Here is a 22,606-nt window from a genome sequence, read left to right on the forward strand (position 1 = left end):
CACCCATCCCAATCTATTAGTCCCCTTGACTTTTTTCATTAGAAAAAAAAAAAAAACAACAATGAATGTTTTTCATTTTCTCGGTTTATTGTTTAAAGGACTTGATCAAATTATGTATGAACGATTCATTTGTCATAACAAAGAAGCTTATTTTCGGCCATTGTTCCAGAAATTATCCTTTACGGCGGACTGTCTAGCTAGACGGAAAGCAGGTCGTCCTCCATTGGGGTGGGAGGATGTCGCAAGGAATGGTTTAAGAGAAATGGAAACTTCCTGGGAAGGTGTGAAAAGGGATGCTTCGAATAATAATAATAATAATAATAATTTATTTCTTACCCACAACAACACTATAAAAGTATTAAAATGTGGAGTACAAACAATTAAATACACACAAAAAAAGCAAAACATACAAAAAATGAAAAGTAATGACAACAGAGATTTTTTACGTTAATACAAAAAATTAAATAAACACACAAAATAACGAACTATGAAAAAAAAATGAACATTAGATACACAAAAAAAAATGAAATTCAAAAAACACAAAGAGAAAAACAAATACACACACAAAGTCAACGAAAAAAAACGGATAAGACGGTGGTGAGGGGATAGGCGCGCAGAAGCTGTATTGGAGAATTGTCTGTGAAGAATCTCCAACTTTAAAGTTATATCAGGAACTGAGAATTTTTTAACAAGAGTCCGGTTTTTGTCCAAGGTGGAAGATACAGAAGAAATCTGCAAAATTTGAAATAATTTATCCGAATTCTTTTTAAATTACCATTATTAAGAAGGGGGAAAAGACCTGAAGCATAAAGGACAGAATGATCACAGAAAGTACAATAAAGTTTAGCCAACGCACGTCTATTATACTTCCCTCTATTTGCAACAATTTTTGCATAACCAATCTGAATCGTTTTACTTATATCACAAACAGTACGCTGACGTAAGCTCGAAAGATTGTTAGTAATAGAGATACCAAGCCAACGAATACAATCAACAAGAGGGATAGTGAAGTTATTACAGTGAAGGGGAGTAGCAGTAATACAGTTATAGGGAAGAAACTCACATTTATCTATATTAATTGAAAGGCCAATATTAGAGAAAGCATCAGAAACTATAGAGACCATTTTGGAAAGACCCTTTTTGGAACGGCTAATCAGAAGCAAGTCGTCAGCATACGCAAGATAAGAAACATCCGCAAGACCAGAAAGGTATGTACCTGAAATCTTAGCCAGCACACTAGAAATACAAATCTTAAAAAGCGTAGGGGACAGAACACCACCCTGTCTAACTCCTCGTCGCATTCTTATAATAGTGTCTGGTACAGATCCTATTGAAGAAACGAATTTGAATACCAAAACCTAAGAAGCATTATAATAGAGAGATTGAACCCAGAATTATACAAGGAAAAAATGAGCTGACTATGACCACACTATCAAACGCTTTCGGAAGATCCAAAGCACAAATATAAAGACTATTTCCCTCGGAAGAATTATCAGCCAATAGAGAAGACAGAATCTTATGCGCATGCTGACAACCCACCCCACTCCGAAAACCAAATTAGTTCTCATCCTCAATAATATTTTTAGTCAAAAATGGTAGAAGGATATACTCAAAAACCTTACTAATATTACAAAATACAGTAATAGGTCGATAGCAAGAACAATCAATCGGTGACTTTCCCCTTTTTAAAATTGACGAAACAGTGCCACACAGAAAACTCTCAGGTACGTATGTAGTACATAGACACATTTGAAAAAGAAGCTGAAAGTGAGATATAAGGGGGGGGGGGTGCATTCAATCGGCATATGCATCTTAGAAATACCATCCTTATCTATTAAATCAGATTTTAAACTTTTAACAGCATTAATTACGGAAGAAAAATATATGGGCACTATATGGCGCTGCGAAAACGTTGTACTAAAGAGGGGGATAAGAAGGCGAGTATACACAGAATGCACTGAATAATTAATCACCGAAAAAATCGAAGAATAATGTTTATACCAAGCTGAAGTTGGAAGGCAATTACTTGTCATAGTTTCATCATTTATCTTGTCAGAATTGATCATTTTTTGCCAATCCTCCCTACTTACAGGGAAATCCATACCGCGGTAAAGTGCCGACCTCAGATCAATCAAATAGATTGAAATAAAGGAGGAACGTGCGTAGCATGTTAGCCTCAGACGGCTTGGTTCTGCAGTGAGTTGTTAGTAGTAGTATCAGTAAAGCAGATTCCAGAGGGGAAACAGCCAATAGTATAGTCTACTAACATAGACAGTACCCTATACTAAGGGTGATAAAGTTTTATGGCTTGCTTTCGGACAGCATGTAAACTGGGACACCTTAAATCTACCACAGAGACCAGAAAGGACATAAGTAAGGTCTGTACAATGAAAATTCAAGGACCGTAGCAATATATTACTTTACGAAAATATTAGGGATAATCATACCTCAAAAGCATGTTTCTTTCTTGAACAACACGTGATTGAATTTTCAAATACTGGGCCTGCTGCTCATCGTTGTACTTTTGTATTCTCGTCAGCATTTCTTTTTCCTCCTGTTCCAGGTACAATGTAGCATGTTCATAAATTTTAGCAGATTCGGCGTCTATACCGGGCATCACTAAAAACAAAACAAACCATAAGTACCCAAATTCTACTCACACGATAGGCTAAGATCTCAGCTCTTAAACAACATAGTGCCTCTCATTATTGAAGCCTCTTTGCCGCATATAACAAATAACAAATTATGCGAAAAATAGTTTTACATAATACACGGAGACAAAACTAAATACCTTAACATAATACCTTAATTATACATAATACCTTAGACAAAAACCTCTCATCTGTCCCAAGGCCAAATCCGGGAGAGAAGGAAGGGGAGGGGTACCGGGTTGAGCCCCCCCCCCCCCCCGATTTTTTCGCCCGTGGTAAAAACGAAAAAAAAATGAATTAAGACAATACTGCATAGAAACAGAATAATATCTAAATTATTTGTGATCTCTTCTTCTCTCTACGTGGACTGTAACTTTGACTGGAATGGTAAGGTTTAGACAAAAAAAAGTAACCAAAACAAACTTTTTGGCCTTTTGGAAAATTTTGCCAAACACATCATGTTTAGATGCAAGTTGTAAGAGTTTTACAAAACAGCATCTTTAAATTAGTTGAAAGAGTAATTATACGTAAATTTTTGAAAGAAAATATTCCTACAAATTTCCTAACCAAGAACCTCCCAAAGTCATAAAGAGCCGACGTGAAACAATTCATAGGGGTATGCTTGCTATGGTGAACAGAATAACTATAAAGCACTACAAATAGCTATATAATGCCTAAATGTCAGCAGTTTGGTCCTTTTTTAGTCTTTTATGGTTGTTTGAGCTCACTAAAATTGTCACAGATTATATTGAAGATACAGACATTCTAAAATAATACAAAGGATTCCGACTTCCAACAGAGTGAGGACAAAGCCGAAAATGAAATCATTTTATGGAAAATATGCAACTAAAAGATTTTATTCAGTTTCAAAAATGTATCGAGAATAAATATCAAATAGAATATGGATCATTTATTTTGCTTCGCAAGCAATATTTCTGTGAATTTTACAATTTTTAAGTCTAGTTAGGTCTCTACCTTGGAAATTTTTTGGAATTGCTTCAATCTTCTACAGGAAGAAAGCTACTTTCAGCCGTGCTGTTACGGATTTGTCGCATCTCTCAGCTCACTCAGACCTTCGACATTCGCCATCTGTCAGTTCGCCCAAACCTTCGGCCTTCACCATTATTCAGCTCACTCAGACCTTTGGCCATCACCATCTCTCAGCTCGCTCATACCTTCGGTCTTCGGTATCTGTCAGCTCACCCAAACCTTCGGCCTTCACCATTTTTCAGCTCACTCAGACCTTTGGCCATCACCATCTCTCAGCTCGCTCATACCTTCGGCCTTCGTTATCTGTCAGCTCACCCAAACCTTCGGCCTTCACCATTTTTCAGCTCACTCACACATTCGGCCATCATCATCTCTCAGCTCGCTCAGACCTTCGGCCTTCGTTATCTGTCAGCTCGCCTAGACCTTCGGCCTTCGCCATCTCTTAGTCCACTCAGACCTTCGGCCTTCGTCAATGAGATGAATTTTTGAAAAGGAGTCTCTGGCAGCTTCTCGTTTAATTTCATAAATATTTTGTATATTGATTGAGCGATGCTTGCACTGACTTTTATGGTTGAAGAATATCCCATATTTTACAACGTTCGGACCAAAAAAATCCAGCTTGGATGGCATATCCCAGCCTGAAATCATTTTAACATCTGTCTTTTTGTAAATTCATTTATCAATCGCCAATGGACTGACAACGGACGTCAGTAAACTGATCTCCAGACCCAACATTGGATAGCATTTATGGTAAATTAGAAGTTAATCTGAGCCAAATACTGATAGTCTAGTTTGAATTTCACGGAAGATTTTTAATTTGTTCTTTCAAGCCTTGTTTTGGAACAATGAGACACTGTTGGCAATCAAGCCACGTGATTCTTTACGGGTTTTAACTTTATCCTTCATGTGATTTTAGAAATAAAAAAAAAAATTATATATGTTTTTTTGGCTTTTCATTTTCGTTAATGGAAAATTCTTTTAGCTTTCCATTTCAGCTGAGGGCGCCGATGCCACAATTACCACTAAAGATCAAATTCGTGCAACTATTTAAGATTCATTATGTTTAATATCTAAGAATTAGTAAACAGTTTTATATATGCAGTTAATTCATTTTTGTCATTCTGCCAAACTTGGTGTCGGTAACTAGCTTCAATTTACTTCAAAAGAATTTGCGCATTTGGAAAACACTGTCTCTACTAAACCCAGAAAACTAAGGGCGGATGGGGTGTGTGAAGATTACACTCACACAAAAGAAAAAAAATTCTTTTGTGTTTTTTTTTAAAGCTACTTTTTAAAAAAATATTGAACGCTAGTCGAAATTAAATCCTTACCTTTGGATGCGGAAAAATCTTCAGAAACTAATACAATCTTAAACGCTTTTGAATATAAAGCACTACGTTCCAACGCTTGTATTCGACTAGGGTCTCTCTGAAAAAACCAACGGAGATTAAACAGACGAAATAGTATAGATTCGTCACAGGATTGATTAAAAAAAAAAAAATTGTCACAGAAAAGAGTCTATTGATTACATATTTTGGCTACACACGCCAATTAAATGGTGTTATGAGCATCGTGGCAGTGTTTCAGGGTGACACGGGTTATATTCAGAAAATGATACCAGTAAGCACTATCAGTGGTTCCCAACCTTTTCTTAATCGTAATTATTTAAAAAAAACTTAAAAATGTTCAAGATCCTCCTTTCTTATCCGCAATAATTCATAACTAAACAAAAGTACTTGATAATGGTATCAATCCCAACAGAAGTGATGTTATTTTTAGTGATTATTAGTTACTAATGATCTTACAATAGTTAAAAAGGCCTTAATTGAGCTTGTTTCTGCTCAGTAAGAGTTATAATTCTTGGTTTAGTTTTTGTCAAGGCCAATCCCATTTAATTATCAATCTCCAGATAATTCATAGATTTAGTCTTGATTCGCAGAAGAATTGAAAATCCGCTTTCGCACAGGTAAGTAGAAGAAAATAGCACCAATATCTAAAAACAACGTATTTAATGATACGAAGGATCCTAAAAAGGATCCTTCGTATGGATGACATATTGCAACCAAAAATGAGCTTATCGTTCAGAAAATTCAGGAAAATAACAATTTCTGTATCTGATTCTTCAGTTTCTGTGGAAAGGTGTTCTAACATGGCAAGGTTTTCAAGATTTACTTTACGGCACCAATTTTGTGGCTTTGTTATGAAAGCCTGGACTTTGAAGTAAATAATATGAGTTTCTTTACCTTGCAACTTTAAATTTAGCTTATTTAGTTGCTCCATGATGTTAGATAATTATTTGGATCCAAAGTATCTCAGAAACTCGTTTTCCTTATATTTCTAAGAACTGTTGGGTTGTTTTCTACTTCAAAGAATCGGCAAACAACCTTTCGTTTTGATGACCAGCGTACAGCAGTTTAGGAAACAAGAATTTTGCAATCAGAATTCCTGTTGTTGCTTCGAGATAGGGGTGACAATCTTCTCGCGGTGCCCATGAGAGCAATGGGTACAAATATTGAACAATTACTTTTAATTTCAATCCCGGTCCAGCCACTGTTCACACTACCTAGTGTCTGACCTGTAATGGTAAGCCAGTTATGACTACCAAAATCATGAAGCACCTATCTATGAAGCACCTATATGAAGTCTATATGAAGCACCTACTACAGCACAAGAAAAGATCTCTGGAGGAACAATCCGAGGGGAGAGAAGTTCTCTTGCTAGACCCATTTCTAAGATCAAAGGCTGCTAATGGCTGGCGAGTGGTGGGTAACTCTACTCTTTCTTCTGAGAGAGAGCTTCAGTCCAGCCTAAGCCGGTCCGAAGCTGGTGATTGGGGGTTTCGGGATAGAAGAAAAGAGTGATGGACACCTCTTGACACTAACAAGGAATGTTCTCTAAAAAGGGGAAAAAACATAAGGAAGCCCAACCTCAAAACACCAAGCCTAAGTGAGCATCAATATCCTAGCAGCCGCCGGTGCCATATTGACCTTACCTGTGACTCTCCTGTGACGCCAAAGACTCTCGGGGTATCCACCGAGAGCCGCTGGTCATCCGGCATGTTTGCATTCAAATATCTGAATTGAGACAAATTGTTTTGTTTTTTTTTTAGTTGGCGTGGAGGCAATGGGCCTTCGTGGCCTGAATTATGTGAGTCCACCCATAACAATTACAAGGGTAATAATGCTGCATAGTTTCTTAAACAGACAAACATAGTTAGAAATAGATTTTATGTTTTTTACAGTTGTCACCAACAAAGCCGTATTCAGTATTTCTGTTCGGAGGGGGGGGGGGTACAAAAAACTTTAGAAACGCATCAAAAATTTACGCATTTTTGTTACGTTTTTACGAGTCGGACAAACATTTTTTGGGGGGAGACAAGGGGGAGGGTGGTAAAACCACATAATCCCTCATGTGGCTATATGCATTCAAATCCAATCTTTCTGGATTTTCTTAAATAGAGGATGGAACATACTTGTTTAAGACTATAAAAATACAGATGCAGTGGCACTAATTCACGAAAATATTGGGGGAGAGAAAAGACATTTTTCAAAATTGATCATTCTGGTCAACTTGATAAGGATTTTGATTTTCTAAGGCAAAAAAAAAAATCATCTCAAAATATAATATTGTTTCTATGTATTTACTGGAAACTAAACAGAGGCTTTACCAAGAGGAAATGGGCATTTATCAATTCTTAACCGATTGAAGAAAAAACCTAGTTAATTTATTCTTGAATGGCAATAGAATCCTCAAACAAGCATAAGCTTCTAGAACCTATGGCATCTTGTGTTTCTTTTAATGTAACTTTTGCTTAGTCCTAATCCTGCACCCCGTGACGAGTTTTAAAAATGGATAAGCTAATGAAAATCAGACTTCATATGAGTAAGGATGGTTGTCCCGGTTTATTAATTTAAAAAAATACCGGATCAGCCGATATCCATCGTAAAAACTTATGAGGTTTACAAAGTAAATTCTATAAATGATTAAATGGTTAGGATATGGTAGCAAGTTTTCTAAGAAGATCGTACAAATGTTCATGACGAGGATGAATTTGTCGACCATCCTCTTTTAATGATAACTGAAAAGAAAAATTAAAAAAAACGGGAGATATTCTAACCATTGTTATTAATACTTTCTATTTTGTTTTTAATTTTTTGGTCTCCTCTTCATAAGGTTGTGTCCAAAGAACTAAAATTTCAAACTTCGTCAAAACTTCAACGAAGAGAACAAGGTGAAAAAAATTGCTATCGCAAACGGCAACCTTCTAAGCTGAAGGAATAAGCATAAAAATAAATAAATAATAAAAAAAAAGATTAGATTCAGATTGTTTTCATTGTCAAGTGGAACTCACTTCCTGGAGCTCCTTCATACTTGTCAAGGAAAATCAAATTTAAAGAATAGTTAGCAAATTCTAATATTAAATATAAACATAAATTTTTTATCATATACCAGGTACCATAGAGAGGAATAACTTTAAACTAAAAATCGCAAAAAATCAAGGTTATTTTGTGGTATTGTTCTTTAAACTTTTTGGGAATAAGTTACTCTGCACCAAATGACGACTGTAATATATTGCTGGTCTACACAGAGTGAGAGCTATATAAATTTCAAAATAATTAGAATTATTTTTGGATTTTTGTGAATACGTCATTCTGCGTCAAATAGTAACTATAAAAAGTAACTGGTTTCTGCATAGTGAGAGCTATATCAATCTTAAAACGGCTTTCAAAGTTACCTCTTGGGGCGTTTAATTTGTAATGCTAAAAACTTTGAACAGGAGTATGAATTCTTATGGCCCAAATCTTTCAGTAGAAAAAAACCTGTTGATTGGGAGAAACACAGTGTTATTTCTAAAAAAAGGCAAACTAGTACAAATGACGAGCAGTGGATGACCAAAAGTCATGATCAAACACAAATTGCGTGCCTTGAGTGATACTGAGGGCTGGAAGATCTTCCTCTATCTTGTACAGACAGAGGGATGCCGAGTCTTTCACCTTGGCAGGATATAAGGATCCATCCTAGTTTTTCCCGCAGGCATATTACGGTCAGAGGGCCATCTAAAGAGGGCGTATCTAGTTCCAGCACGTAAAATATTTGTTAATACAGCTAATTAAGAACTCTACAATGAACCAACGTTCATCTACGCAGGGTGGTGGGTAATTTGAATTCTTTCTAGCTGCTGCCCAGCTCAGCACTGTAGAAGGACCAGCCCTCTCTGACTCATCAACATCCATTTCAGACTCACGATCGAATTCTAATGCTTCAGTCGTGTCGAATTCGGAACTTAAATCCTCTGAATCTCGAATGATTTCTCCCGGTATGTTTGCATTTCATAGATTATTACAATCTTCGGGTTTGCAGGATACCCAATAAATCTTTGCTGACGTTGTCTGTAACCTCTTGCAAAATTTGCTGGCCCTGAAGTGGGTTGTCCTAGAGGACTCTGGAGCATGATAGGCGCTTGGCAAAGCTATTCTTGAGATCAAAGCTATTCTTGACAGCAATCCTGGAAGTACAAGGATATGGTCCAAAATGTACACAGTAGTAAAACTTAGCAGAATAGATAAGTTTGATTTTGCACCTTACCAGGATCAGCAGATTCAAGATGGTTTCTCTAGGGTTTGAGCAAATATCAGATCAATGTAAAATTATTTTTGTGAGTTACCTCACAAACACAAGATACATGCACGAAATATTGAACAAAGCTGGCATCCAGAATTTAAGGAATTAGGAAATGATTTCACCCGAAACCCTAACAATTTGGCTCCTTATCCATAGAAACATGTCAAGCTTACACTTTCTAGTTTATTTTGTCAAAGTAAAAAAGGAAAACTTTCTTTTAGCACTTGTTCCCGATTTTGGGCAGCTCAAATTCTCATGCAAATAACAAGCTAATATTTTGTTCGATTCTGATTGCAAGAATTGCTAACTGATTCAGATGGCAGTTTATTAATAATCTAGTGACACGTCCAATCGACCAGTTTTGATTTTCATCCCCAACCAATCAATTTTGTTTCATAAATGAATTTAAAGGCTGTATCATTTGAAATTAAAGCCGATAGAGTTTACCTTCTTGGCAATTACACTATAGACTAAATTTAAAAAAATAACTTACAATACCACTGCTAGCTGTAACCAAAGTCTTTTGGCCGTCAAGAACACTACATGCATATACATCAGTACGACAGTTTAGACAGTGAAATACTGTCCATCGTCCAATCGGTCTGTCTGTCAAAAGCCATGGATGAACTATGAGAGGATCAGCTGCAGGAATTCGTATAAACATTGATCCCAACTAGAAAAAAAACGATCTTATATAACTGAACTTGGGTATACCTAACTGTACTTTGAAAACATAATTTGACTAGACTTTCCTTTAAACCCATACAAAAAGTTGCGAATACAAGTGTCAAATAGAAGCAAACACATTTTAGAACCAGGATGGCACAAGCCCAAATGTCGTTGTAGTAGCAGCACAGAATCCTGTAAAGAGCGAACCATGGAATCACCCCTAGTTAAGAACGAACCACGGCCCATAGTAACTGGAAGTTTAAAAGCGTATTTGAAGAAAAAAAAACAGTCTAGGGAACAAGAATTGTCATTCAAAACTGATTCAGGAATGGAAACTTTTACTTCCACTAGTCTTCATAGTCAGAGTTTTCCTAAACCTTCGTTGTCCTAAAGGGTTTCACCTTTTCTTTGGACTTTAAAATGTAGAAACAGCTGTAGCGTTGGAAGTTTTCACGTGGTCAAGGACAAACCAACTTCGACGAGACGCCTAGTCTAACAGCATTGTAATGTTCCGAGTAAATTTCAAATATAATTCCAGCTCACGCATTTGTCAATCAAATTTCCTGTTTTTGTTTTAGACAACACAATGAAGATTTCCTCTGATTAAATTTAAACAAGATATGAGTCATTTACTGAATATCAAGCTGTCAGCACAGAAAGAAAATAAGATTATTCCACGAGATTATCCACTTATTAAAGTTTAATTATAACGTCTAATACGGACCCAAAACTCACTTCACTTTGGTTGATTGTGCTTTGCAGTAAGAAGATGAATATAAAAGAAAATTGTCCAAAACATCTTTTGAAGCGAAACGAAGTTTGATCTGGACTCCAGGTGGTGGTGTTTGTGAATTGAATAAAAAAAAAACAAGATTTTTCAACTGAAAGTAATGGGCAACACTAAAACTTAAGACGAACAGAAATTATTACGTATATGACGGGATGGGGGAGGGGGGCCTCCTTAGAACCTCGCTCTTAACGCTAAAATTTCAAAAAAGTTTCTTATTGTTTTGATTAAACGAACCTTATGTTTCAGGAGCCGTTCTTAAAGAATTGGGACAAAATTCAAACTTTAGCGGAAAGAGCGAGGTGTTGAGGAGGGGGTAACCCCCCTCAAATACGTGATAATTTCTGCTCGTTTTAAATTATAGTGTTGTTCCTTACTTTCAGTTGAAAAAAATGTGTTTTTCTTATTCCATTTCTGATCGTGTTTTAAATAATACCAGAAAATCTGGCTCCACCTCCACGGAAAAAATTCCTCTCTCAACTGATATATCCTCTAGACAATTCAATCCGGGTGAAAATTTCCCCAGACAATTGCCCTTAACATCTCCACGCGTAAAATTAAGTCGGCAAAGAGAAACCAAGACACAAACAAAATTTCGTATAAGAATTATGGCAAATCTCCCCAGGATAAAATTTCACCCCAAAAATTCTCCCGTGGAAATTCCTCCCCACCCAAAAAAATGTATGCATACCTCCCAATAGCAAATACTAAACGCCTTTCAATTATACTAAATAAAATGGTTATCTCAGAATTTTGATAGGACGATTTTGAAAAAAAGGACGTGGAAGAAGGCCTAGTTGCCCTCCAATCTTTTTGGTCACTTAAAAAGGGCACTAAAACTTTTAATTTTCGTTCGGATAATCCCTCTTCCGATATTCTAGAACCATTTGGTCGATACAATCACCCCTGAGATAAACAAATGCAACAAACAAATAAACACGGATCCATGATCTTTCCTCTGGCAAAAAATACGAAATTCCACATTTCTGACATAGGAGCTTGAAACCTCTATGGTAGTGTTCTCTGATACGCTGAATCTGATGGTGTGATTTTCATTCTAAGGCTTTTAGGAGGTGTTTTCCCTTTTTCAATCAGGCATATTTTCTCAGGCTCGTGGTCTTTGATAGGTAAGACTAAGTTAATGAAACTTATATATTTGGAATCAGCACAATAAGCCGATTCTTTTGATATGTCTATTGGTAACAATGTTCTGTTTTTCTTTTATTTAGAGTTTCGGTTACTATTGAGCCGGGTGGCTCCTTACTTATAGTTCATTACCAAGAACTATTTTATTCATTGAACAAACCCTGAATATACACTGAGTACACTAAAGATAAAGCCTGTAAGGCTGTACTGATAAACACACTCTACAAGCATTCAGACTACACATGCTACAGTTATAATTGTATGTGCTCTGAGATAAAAATGGCTTCATTAAACAGCAATGTAATCAATAAACCTGTCTAAAACTAAACTTAATATCTTACAATGACGAACTGTCCACAGAACAACATTTTCTGTCAGCTGACTTCTCTCCCATATTAAGGGTGAACGGTAGAATTCGAACTTTGCTGCACCAGGTAAGTATTTGGACAAAGGAAGATTTTCAGGCGGTCTGGCAATATTAATTAGTCTTTTCGACATACATGGTTGTCCAGGTATAAAAGTTGCATATCTGGCGATATACTGCTGCTACTTACTGAGTGATTACAAGGACATGACTTCCAAGGAAAAGCAATCTCGTCCTAAAATAAAGCTTGCTAATTCTTTCCAACAGTGTTTCATTGCATCTCATCGCGTCATCCTTGCTGAGACCGTCAGCTGTGATCTCTTACTACCAGATCAGTCAAAATCACAAATACATTTTATCTGTTATGTCCAATCTGAATCTTGTCCAAGATGACCAAATACGTACGAACAGGCCTATCCACAGCTCGGGAGCTATTTTCAAGCTCTATTCAAATTGTGTGTCTGTGAATGTTTCGTGAGTTGATTTCGTGTTTCATTATCGGATCGTTTAGCATCCTCGGGCTTATTGATAATACTCCCTTTAAAAATGTTAAAAAGAAATGGAAGCGGGATTTTAAATATGACAGGAAGAAATCGATACAGATGGAAAAAGGCAGAGCTCGACGGCATACTTTACAAAATTAAGCTCCTCTTCCTAAAGTTGCAACAATCTTCAGAGCTTCTAGACTTGGAAAAACAGATTGTAACCAACACTCACTGTAGCGAAATTACACAGGCAATGCCCTGTACTTAGTGCTGCACCATTCCTGTGCACACATTTATCTGGGGTCACAAATACTTTGTTGGTCACCTAATCTGACCTTGTAGAAAAGCTATAAATCTTTTAAGCTGTGGTTACAAATATGGAACAATTGTGACTGGCCAAAATCTAGCGTTGTAAATGCCTTAATGTTATATATATGATGAGCGTAATTTTACGAAGTGCCTCCCCAATCATAAAGTTGGAGTTTTTAACAGCAAGAGCAGGAATCTCACCGCTAACTTAAATCAGATCCGAGGGTTTATAGAAGAAAAAAAGGCCCAATAAATCACCAAGTGAGAGCGACTGGATGAACAATTTCACTTGTAAACCTTTTACTCTTCATCATGTGTTAGTTACCCATAACAAATCTCTACTAGCGCACATTCTTGTAGGTGCTGGATCAGGTATCAGTTTTGTAATTTGGTCCCTGATATTTATCGTGCTATAAACCACCTTTGTAAGAAGTTCTCTGGTAGAAACGATCCGTTATGCAGTTTAAACTTACTATAAGCAAGCGATAAGCTTTTGCAATATCTACCTATTATACCAAATTATTTTTAACTCTGGATCTGCTCCCAAATCTTTCTTGCATTGGTATATTGACTCCTATTATAAATAAGAGTAAAGATAACAGGCAGTGCTGATCTTATAGGTCTATAACAATTTCGTTTGTTCTTTGGAAGTTGCCAGAGCTACTAGTTATTAAGGAAGCAAATTAGGCTTGTTTTACCATGCATAACCAGTTTGGTTTTAAGATAGGTTACAGTTTTATTTTAAGAAAGGTTAAATTATCTGCTTGCTAATGTACTGATTGCTACAGAGAGTAATGTTTCCAGCAGTGGGTCCCTCTCCCTGCAAGTTTTGTGCATTTTTGTGCTTTTTTGTGACATTTTTTGTGCTTTTTGTGCTGTGATGTGTGCTGTGTGCTTTTTGATGTGCGCGTTTTGTGTTGTGATTTGTGCTGTGATGTGTGCTTTTGTGACATTTTGTGATTTTTGTGACATTTTTTGTGCTTTCAAATTTGATATCTGTTTCCAATTATTGTACAGTGCACAGCAGTGAAGTTTTGATAACTCAGTTATGCAAATGGTTGAAAATATATAGGCTAGGCCATGTGTTTCGTGAAAATACCTACCTGTGATGATAATATTATTTATAGAGCTGTAATATAAGTTCGGAAAGGAATCAGCCAGGGTAGGGCCACTTCACCCTCCTTGTATAATATTAGTATGACTGAACCCCAAAAAGATTAAAATCAGTTTATTTTTAAAATACTAGACCTCTCCATGCTCGATTACACCAATGGCATTTTACATTTAAGTAGAATAGTACCGTTTGTTGAGGAAAATTTTTATGTGCTTAGTAGGGTGCGTACCGAAATTGTTCTGAAGTTTCTTGCTACTGACCAACGTTCTTGCTAGCAAATCATAAGCTAATGCTGAATGCGTACAATTGGGAAATAACAACATTTGATTATCTTCTTGCATAAGATATCTTGGCCTTCCAATAGGAGATATTATAAAATCGACAATGGTATTCCTTATCACACATCTAAGTAAGAAACTAAGATTAAGCGTCCCTTATAAATCCTGTTACAGTAGGCTTATTCTTGTCCATAGATGCTATTTGTCAGTAGATTATTTGTTAGTGATGTTATTTGAAAAGCATGGTATTTTCTGTGCACTTATTTTTTCCTCTTTTTCATTCCATTTTGAACCCTTGTGGTTTCTTTTGGGTTACAAATACAACGATTGATCGATGTAATTTTTTCTTTCTATTTTCAAAATTTCTAAAAACCATTTCTTTTAGATACCTATTCCCAATTAAAATATCCTTTATGACAATTAGTTAATCCGTCACATATCTTGGTGTTTCTAACTTGGATAGGATGATTTGACATTAAAGGTATTACTTATGGGCTTACACTAATTAATTTTTTTTTTTGGGGGGGGGAGCAATGTTACACTTTTTTCGGGATTTTTTCTTTTTTTAGATTCCAATCATTCGTTCATAAAAATATTATGTTTATTTTAATTTTTGTATCTTATACAAGCAAATTATACTCATTTTAAATTTGTTCATCACTTTTCATGGAAAACTTTTAGTTTTTTGGTTCCTTAAGATTAAAAATAGAACTCTTTACTTTGATTACATGTAATACTGCGTTCCATTATTAGTACTAAATTTTAGGTATACAGTGAACAGTCTTTACCTGCTGCAAGCAAATAGAAGGTGGAAATTGTGGATTTGATAACATACAGGTGAGAAATAAAAATGAAAAGTTGGTATTATAACCAGTCTACCCCACCTTGACCTTGGCAATTTTCAGAAAACTTTAACATACATTTGAAATGATAAGCAATGTTACATCTTTACCTTTTTAAAGAATGTATTGGACTTTTCCTCATCATTTAAAAGCGTTTTTCCAACTTCTTCAAGACATGTAAGGGTGGTACCAAGATCAATTTTGACATTCAAACAATTACAAGCATGAAGGACCATATTCTGTTCAGATCTATAAAGGAAATCAGTATTTAGAACTATGATTACAACAAGAAAACAAGATACTGACAATTAATAGAATCTCTAGATATTAAATTTAAATATAACCTAGCTTATAATACTTAAGCACCTCATATCTTTGCTCAATCCTCATTTACGAAGTTTTATAGATTTGAAATCCTTTCTTCAACTTATGTAGGAGCCTTAAAATGACTTAAAATTCTGCTGGAATAATAGGAATTACATTTTTAGATCTAGACCAAATGATAGGAGACTGAAAACCTGAAAGACAGGTAAAACGTTTACTGTCAAAATTGATATATGTATAGACCTATCATGTATGCTATCTTCTAAGCCATAGAAATAAGGAAAAAGTAGATATAATACCTCGTTTTAGGTATATTTTAGGCTCCGCATTTATTCCTGACAGTTTGATTTACTTGACTCAATTACTTTGTAAAATAGCACGAAGACTCTCAACTAGAACTTTACCAAATCGCCTTTATAACTTCATGGATCAATAGCTTAAGAAAAATAAGTGCTAAAACAATGGCAAACCCACAAAATCATCAGAGCTTTGCATATAGTTTGGGTTTATGTCAGGCCTCAGTAGGTGGGAAGGGGGGAGGGTACTGGAATAGTTTGTAATCAAATGGTAATTTACTAATCTTTTTGTTGTATAGTGTTTTCAGTAGCACCATAAAGTTAGGGCCCTTCTGAAGGAGACACTATAAAACAAAAAGGGGAGTACCTTTCAATTTCTAATTTTATGTTCTTTGTGATGTTTATAGTTGGTGTCTAGGAAAATTCATACCCCCCCCCCCCCATCTACAGGTCTCAAATGTAGCCTTAAACTATATACAAAACTGAGATTAGAAGTGATGAGATTCTTATTTTATAACATATAGCAAATTTCAATTAATCACACAAAACATCTCTTTTGTTTCAATTTCTATCCATGTTTCTAAATCCTATTTTATATATGAAATTTTGTTTGATTTTATAGAAACCACAGTAATCAGATTTAAAAAGTTACACCCTTTAACCAATGGATTTACTATACATATTTACAAACATATCAGAATGGAGTTTTATTTTAAGATATGAATTATTTTTTTATTACTACTACTGCTAACAATTCAATGCAGCACCAAGCCACACGAGGCCAATATAGCTATGCATGTTCCTACTCAATCTACTTAAAGCCTCTCTCATTACACCCTCCCAAATTCTTCCTTACAACCTCCTCCCAACTGATTTAGAGTAAACCTGCTTTTTGTTTGGGCTTAGGTGGTTAACCAAAAAGGACAATATTTAGCAATATGTCATCCATCATCAGCAAAATGAGTGCTAGCCATTTCAACCTTTCTGTCATATAGCCTAAGAAAACAGGTAAGAGCCACATTTATTGTACTGGTCACTCTTTGAAATGTGGTCCAAACAATCAATAGACAATTCTTCTGGAAAACTTCTAATAAATCTTCCTCTATTTTTTTAGTGCCCATGTCTCAGAGCCATACTTGACCACTGTCATCAATGTAGCTCCCTATATGCTGATTTTGGTTTGCAAACTTATCTTCCTTTCTTCTAAAACCTTCTTCATCTGTGAAAAACACCCTGGTTATCCTACTTTTAATATCCCCACTGCATTTACTATCTTTACTAATGACGCCATCTAAGCCAGTGAAGCTATATACTTGATTGATCTTCTTGATACTCAACATCACTTCTTTACCTTCACTTATTCCCAGTCTTAAAAAATTTAGCCTTTGTAACGTCAATTTTCAAGCCTATTCTTGTACCATGACCCTTCAACATTTCCAAAAAATCATTCATTTTTTCTAATATTTTCATTTAGGATACTAAAATCATAAGCATAATCAGTCTAGGAGGGTTTTACTTTCCCATCTGATACTATACTCTCCCACAGCCTTTGCCATGTTTCATAAGATCAAGTCCATATAAATGGGGATAGAATGCAATCCTGCTGAATTCCTGATTCAATATGGAACCAGCTACTAACCTAGTTTCCTACCTTAACTGTAGCATTGTTATTTTTATACATAGTACTAATCACTTTAATATGTTTATCTGGTATACTATACAAGGATAGGACCTTTCCTAAAGCTCTTTTATTGGCTGAATCAACTTCTTGCTAATGATTTAGAAAACCAAGGACTACAGGGGCCTGGTGACTCAGAGACTTCTCAATTATTAACCTAAGAGAGAAAATTTGGTTGACACATCTTTACTCTTTCCTAAAAGAACACTCCTCTTCTCTTAAAACTATGTCTAGAACATCTCTAAGTCTAAAAAGTTTCTTCATACTAAGTAATTTGCTTCCTATAAAAAACCAAGCTAAGGCATCTACAATTACCACACTCATTTTTATCAATTTTTTTCATATAGTGATTTAATCAATATTTTCCTAAAATTGCAGCAATTTTAGGAAATCAATAAGGTTGGCTGTCTTACCGTCACGTGAGTAGCCTACCGTGACAACTTTTGGGCCAGTTTATGGCCAAATACTGTATTGGTTATAACTAGATTGTTATGCGTGCAAAATTACAGCAGTCTGTAGCCATTACTGTTGATTACTATTACTGTTGATTAACCATTACTACCTGGGATCCAGTCTACTTCTTCCTGCAAGAATGTCATTAGTTTTAGTCCTGAGTTTTGCTTGTTTTTGGTTGTACTGTTTGTCCTAAGTGATTGGATGGGTGAGTAGGGGTCAATGCCTTATTCAAGTGCTTATCTGTCTTATTTACTAAAGTGGGAAAACATTTTTTCCCCACCAAAATAATTACCTTTAATACATTATAGCCTTGGACTATACCTGGGACCATTAGGGAGATGGGGAAAATAAAGGGCATAAAATTAGAACTCTAAAGATGCTACTCTTTTTCTTTTACAGTGTTTCCTTTAGAAGAGCTATAATTCTGCAGTGTTACTGTGTTTCCTTCAAGAGAACCACTCTTATCCACAGGTATTAGGTGATAATTTTGTGCTATGAGGATAAAATTTTTAGTATGAAATCACGCAAGACTTAATAGATGTCATGGGAATCAAATCACAAATAAATATGTAGATATTAGAGCAAATTGCTTCTTCTTCTTTTAATTACCAATCCATGTTGTCATCAGAGATCTTTAGAAAAAAAAAAAAATAGGTTTTTTCTGCTGTCCAAACAAAACTGATAGCTAAAACTTTTCCCAACAATTAAGTTTCCATCATCCAAATGGAAACTGTTTAGCTCACTATTAGATCCCTAGCCCTCCCCCCTAAGATTCTGCTGGCATCCTTTCATTTATCAAGGACACAATCCTTTGAAAAGAAAAGTAATTCAATGGAATTATGGTTCCACAACAAAGTCATACCTTTGATCCAGTTAAATTTTAAAAGGTTTCAGACATTTTATCAGAACAGGATATACCACAACATGGTCATACTTTTGACCACAATACATTTTTAAAGATTTCATTTGTATACTCAGTATACTTGATAGTTTATCTAGTTGATCTATTTTGTGGAAGTGTACGATAGGTGATTGCACAGAAAATAATATCAAGTGAAGTGAATTCTAAATTATATGAAATGGGCAAAAAACAAAACAAAAAAAAACATGATTTGAATATGAAATGGGAAAAAGGTGAGACTTGAAAGTTGGAGGCTGAAGTGGGAAGGATCCAGTCAAATAAGCTGCTTAAAAATAGAAAAAAGCTTGCTTTTAAGGTACTACTGGATGACAGTGCAACATTATAAAACAAAAAGAGTAGGACTTATTTTCTCCTTATTTAATACCATCTTATAATTAATTTAAATAACTTTTTCCACAAACAGGATCCTAACACAACTTATCATCATCTCCAAGACGAACAGTATGGCTTTTGGCCAAATTGCTCATATGCAAACGTTATTTTATACACTTTGACTTCATACTGAAGAAAGCAGAGTGGCATTCAAAGATTTACATGATCTCTGTGGACTTTGAGAAGGCATTCAACTCTGTAGTTAGTGGAAGATTCTCATCCACTATGGAATCCCTGAAAACACAGTGACAACTATTACCAACATGTATGAGAATGGTGAATATTGCATCAAGAAACCAGAGGGCCGAACTTTTTCTTCCGGATTTTGACAGGGGTAAAACAGGGTTGTGTTCTATCGCCATTACTTTATGGAATAGTGGTTGATTACATCCTGCAGAACACAGGGACAGGAGACATCAGATTAAGCCCTTAAGTCAAGGTCAATGATATTGACTTTGCAGAAAACTTAGCAGTACTTGTGTCAAGCAAAAAGCGGCTTCAAGAACTACTTGACGAGATTACAGTAAAGGCAAACCATATTGCCTACACATGAATGCTGAGAAAACTGCTGGATTGACAACAAAAGAAGTACTCACCAGAATAGGACCAGCAAAAGGCACCTTCAAGAAAATATGTCAAGTATTTAGATCTCAGATATTTTCTCTGCACCTGAAGCTACACCTTTTCAACAGCAATGCTGTGTCAAAACTACTCTAAACAGCAGAAACATGGCACCTGAATCAAAAACAAGAGAGAAGAGTCCTGGCTTTTGAAAACTTGTGTCTTCATAGTATATTGAACATCCACTAGTTACAGGAGATGACAAAACCAATCCATCTGTGAAATGACTCAACAATCTATAATAATCAACATTATCAGAGACAGAAGGTGGAGATATTTGAGCCAAGTCCTACATACGGATGACCATAGACTCTCAAAAGCTGCTTTACACTGGCAACCACTAGGAACGTGTTGCCAGGGAAGACCCAGAAAACCACACTGCACTGGACCAACCAAAGGGATCAGCAAAACCTGCACACCTCTATTCTACCAAAATGGGAGGACATCACTGTAGCAGCAAACATGAGGAAAGATTGATGCTCCTCCTTGATGCCCTCAGTGCCTCAGGTGGAACTACAGTCTAAAGTAAGGTTTTCCACAAAAAAAGTTTTTCAAATAAAAACTTTGTTTTTGGTAAAGTGTAAATTATGTGGTGGTCCTGAGAAGGCATGGAGGTTATTAGTCCTACTCATGTTAATTTTTGCTTGTTTTGAGTTTGACTTGGATATTTATTGTAATTTCTGTTGTTTTTTTTTAGTTTCAGTTACTCATTGATAGTCATTTGTGGTAGTTTTATGCTTAGAATATTATTTGACTCTATTTCTGCTCATTTTTGGCTTAATAGAGCTCTTTACTTTTTTTTTGGAAAACACGTTTTATGGAAAAAGTTGTTTAAATTCATTTCTGTTTGTTTTTTATTGACATAGTTTTTTTCATATTGTTTTATATCTTTTAGATGTTTTTCTGTAAGAATCCACAGTTTGGGTTGCTAGTTGTATCTTGGAGCAACTTCTTCAACAATTTTTAACCCTGACACAAACAGTATTTTTTTATTTAATTTTGTAACTCCTAAACTACAAAATAAGACTTAATATCATTCCCAAAAGATTCTATCTATGCTCTTACTGCAACCTGGACACACTTACAACCTGGATACACTTATATTCTTTTTATTTATATAAATTGTAAGAATAGAAGTAGTAATAGTAGTAGCCCCAAAAGTTTCAACTTTATACCCCCAGTCATTATTAATATACTGCTGAGGTATCTTATTGGCAACCATATATGCAATGTCTTTTCATTTAGTTTAAAGCAAAATTGAGTTTTAGAGCATAATGGTCCAATTGCAGAATTCTGGAGGTTGGAAATGCCCAACATCCCTAAAGACATAGTTGCTGAGCAGTTCTACAATGCTGAATTTATGGCTATTATAGAGTAATGTTGCCTATAATAATGCTTCAATGCCCCTCCTAAACATTCCCTACACGTTTAACTTTAGTACCCTTAACATCATTAGTTATTGTAACTGTAATGGCAGCATTAAAAGTATACACGAAGTGCCTTCTGGCTAGTTCAAAATCCCCCACAACTTACCCTTGAAGGTCTAATTTATTTATATAAGTTGTTCTTCAGATATTGCTCTGTCGCCTTTTTGAAAGCCCACATGCTCATAATTTATACTGATTTAATTCAACGTCTGCCTAAATATTCCTTAGAAGCTTCATCTCAATACCCTTAGCTTGTGCAGTAGCAATAGTTGTAGCAGTATGCACATAGTACCTTTGGTTTCTTAAACATTCCCTTCAACAAACTTTGAAAGTTTCAGCCTCATGCCATCAACTGTTCCTGAACCTTTTCTGATGTCTGCTTGACAACCTGTGTGGGTATAGTGTGTTTCAAATTAGTTCCATGGAATTTCTATGCATCCCAAATTTTTTGCCTCAATACCCTTTATTTCAATAGCAGTAGTAGCAGTCTAGCAGTAGAATTAATTGTAGTAGCCTAAGCTCTAGTGGCAGTAGTAGTAATAATAGTAACAGTAGTTGTAGTATGAGTAGATGCAGCATCATTAGGATGCAAATATTTTCTCTTGGTCAGTTGAACATTCCTCAAAACAAGCCCTGTTAGTTTCAACTGCACACACCAAACAGTTTAGTGGCAGAATAAGTAATAGAAGTAGTAATAATAGCAATAGTAGAACCAGTAACATTAGGATGCAAATTTTTTCTTTTAATTAGTTCAACATCTTTCACAATAAGCCCATAAAGTTTCAACTTCACACACAAAACTGTTCCTAAGATATTGCTGTTAAACTCTTTTGCCAACCTGCATAAAGATGATGTGTTGTGATTCAGTTCACCTTCCCACCCCAAAATTCCTTGATAGCTTCACCTTCTTACCCTTAGGCACGGTTGTAATAGTAGTCACAGTACTACTACTAGCTGCAACAGTATTAACATATTGCCTTTTAGTCAGTAGAGCATCCCTCACATCAAGTTCTGGAAGTTTCAACTTTATGCAGTTAGCCATTGTCATAACATTGCTGATATGTCCTTTTGATAGCCTGTATGTACATATACTTCTTGAAATTTTCATCTCAATGCTAATTAGTCTTACAAGTAGCTGCAACAGAAGTAGTAATAGTAGTGGTAAATATAGTAGTAACAGTAGATTTATCAGTAATGTGAACATATTGCCTTTTGGTGAGATGATCTTCTCCTTTAAACATTCTCTGAAAGTT

General features: G+C 35.5%; 1 protein-coding gene across 3 annotated transcripts in view; it reads right to left on the bottom strand.

Moving 5' to 3' along the window:
* LOC136038719 (uncharacterized) overlaps positions 1–22,606 on the bottom strand; it is a 39,906-nt gene that overhangs the window by 12,923 nt on the left and 4,377 nt on the right. For all 3 annotated transcript variants that reach the window (XM_065722047.1, XM_065722048.1, XM_065722049.1), the window contains exons 2-5: positions 15,368–15,506; positions 9,757–9,936; positions 4,973–5,069; positions 2,448–2,619 (exon numbers count right to left, since the gene is read on the bottom strand). In XM_065722047.1, coding sequence (XP_065578119.1) covers positions 2,448–2,619; positions 4,973–5,069; positions 9,757–9,936; positions 15,368–15,493 — 575 coding nt within the window. In that variant the 5' untranslated portion in view covers positions 15,494–15,506. The remainder of the gene's footprint in view (positions 1–2,447; positions 2,620–4,972; positions 5,070–9,756; positions 9,937–15,367; positions 15,507–22,606) is intronic.

This window comes from Artemia franciscana, chromosome 18 (genome assembly GCF_032884065.1).
Source record: "Artemia franciscana chromosome 18, ASM3288406v1, whole genome shotgun sequence".
NCBI lineage: Eukaryota > Metazoa > Arthropoda > Branchiopoda > Anostraca > Artemiidae > Artemia > Artemia franciscana.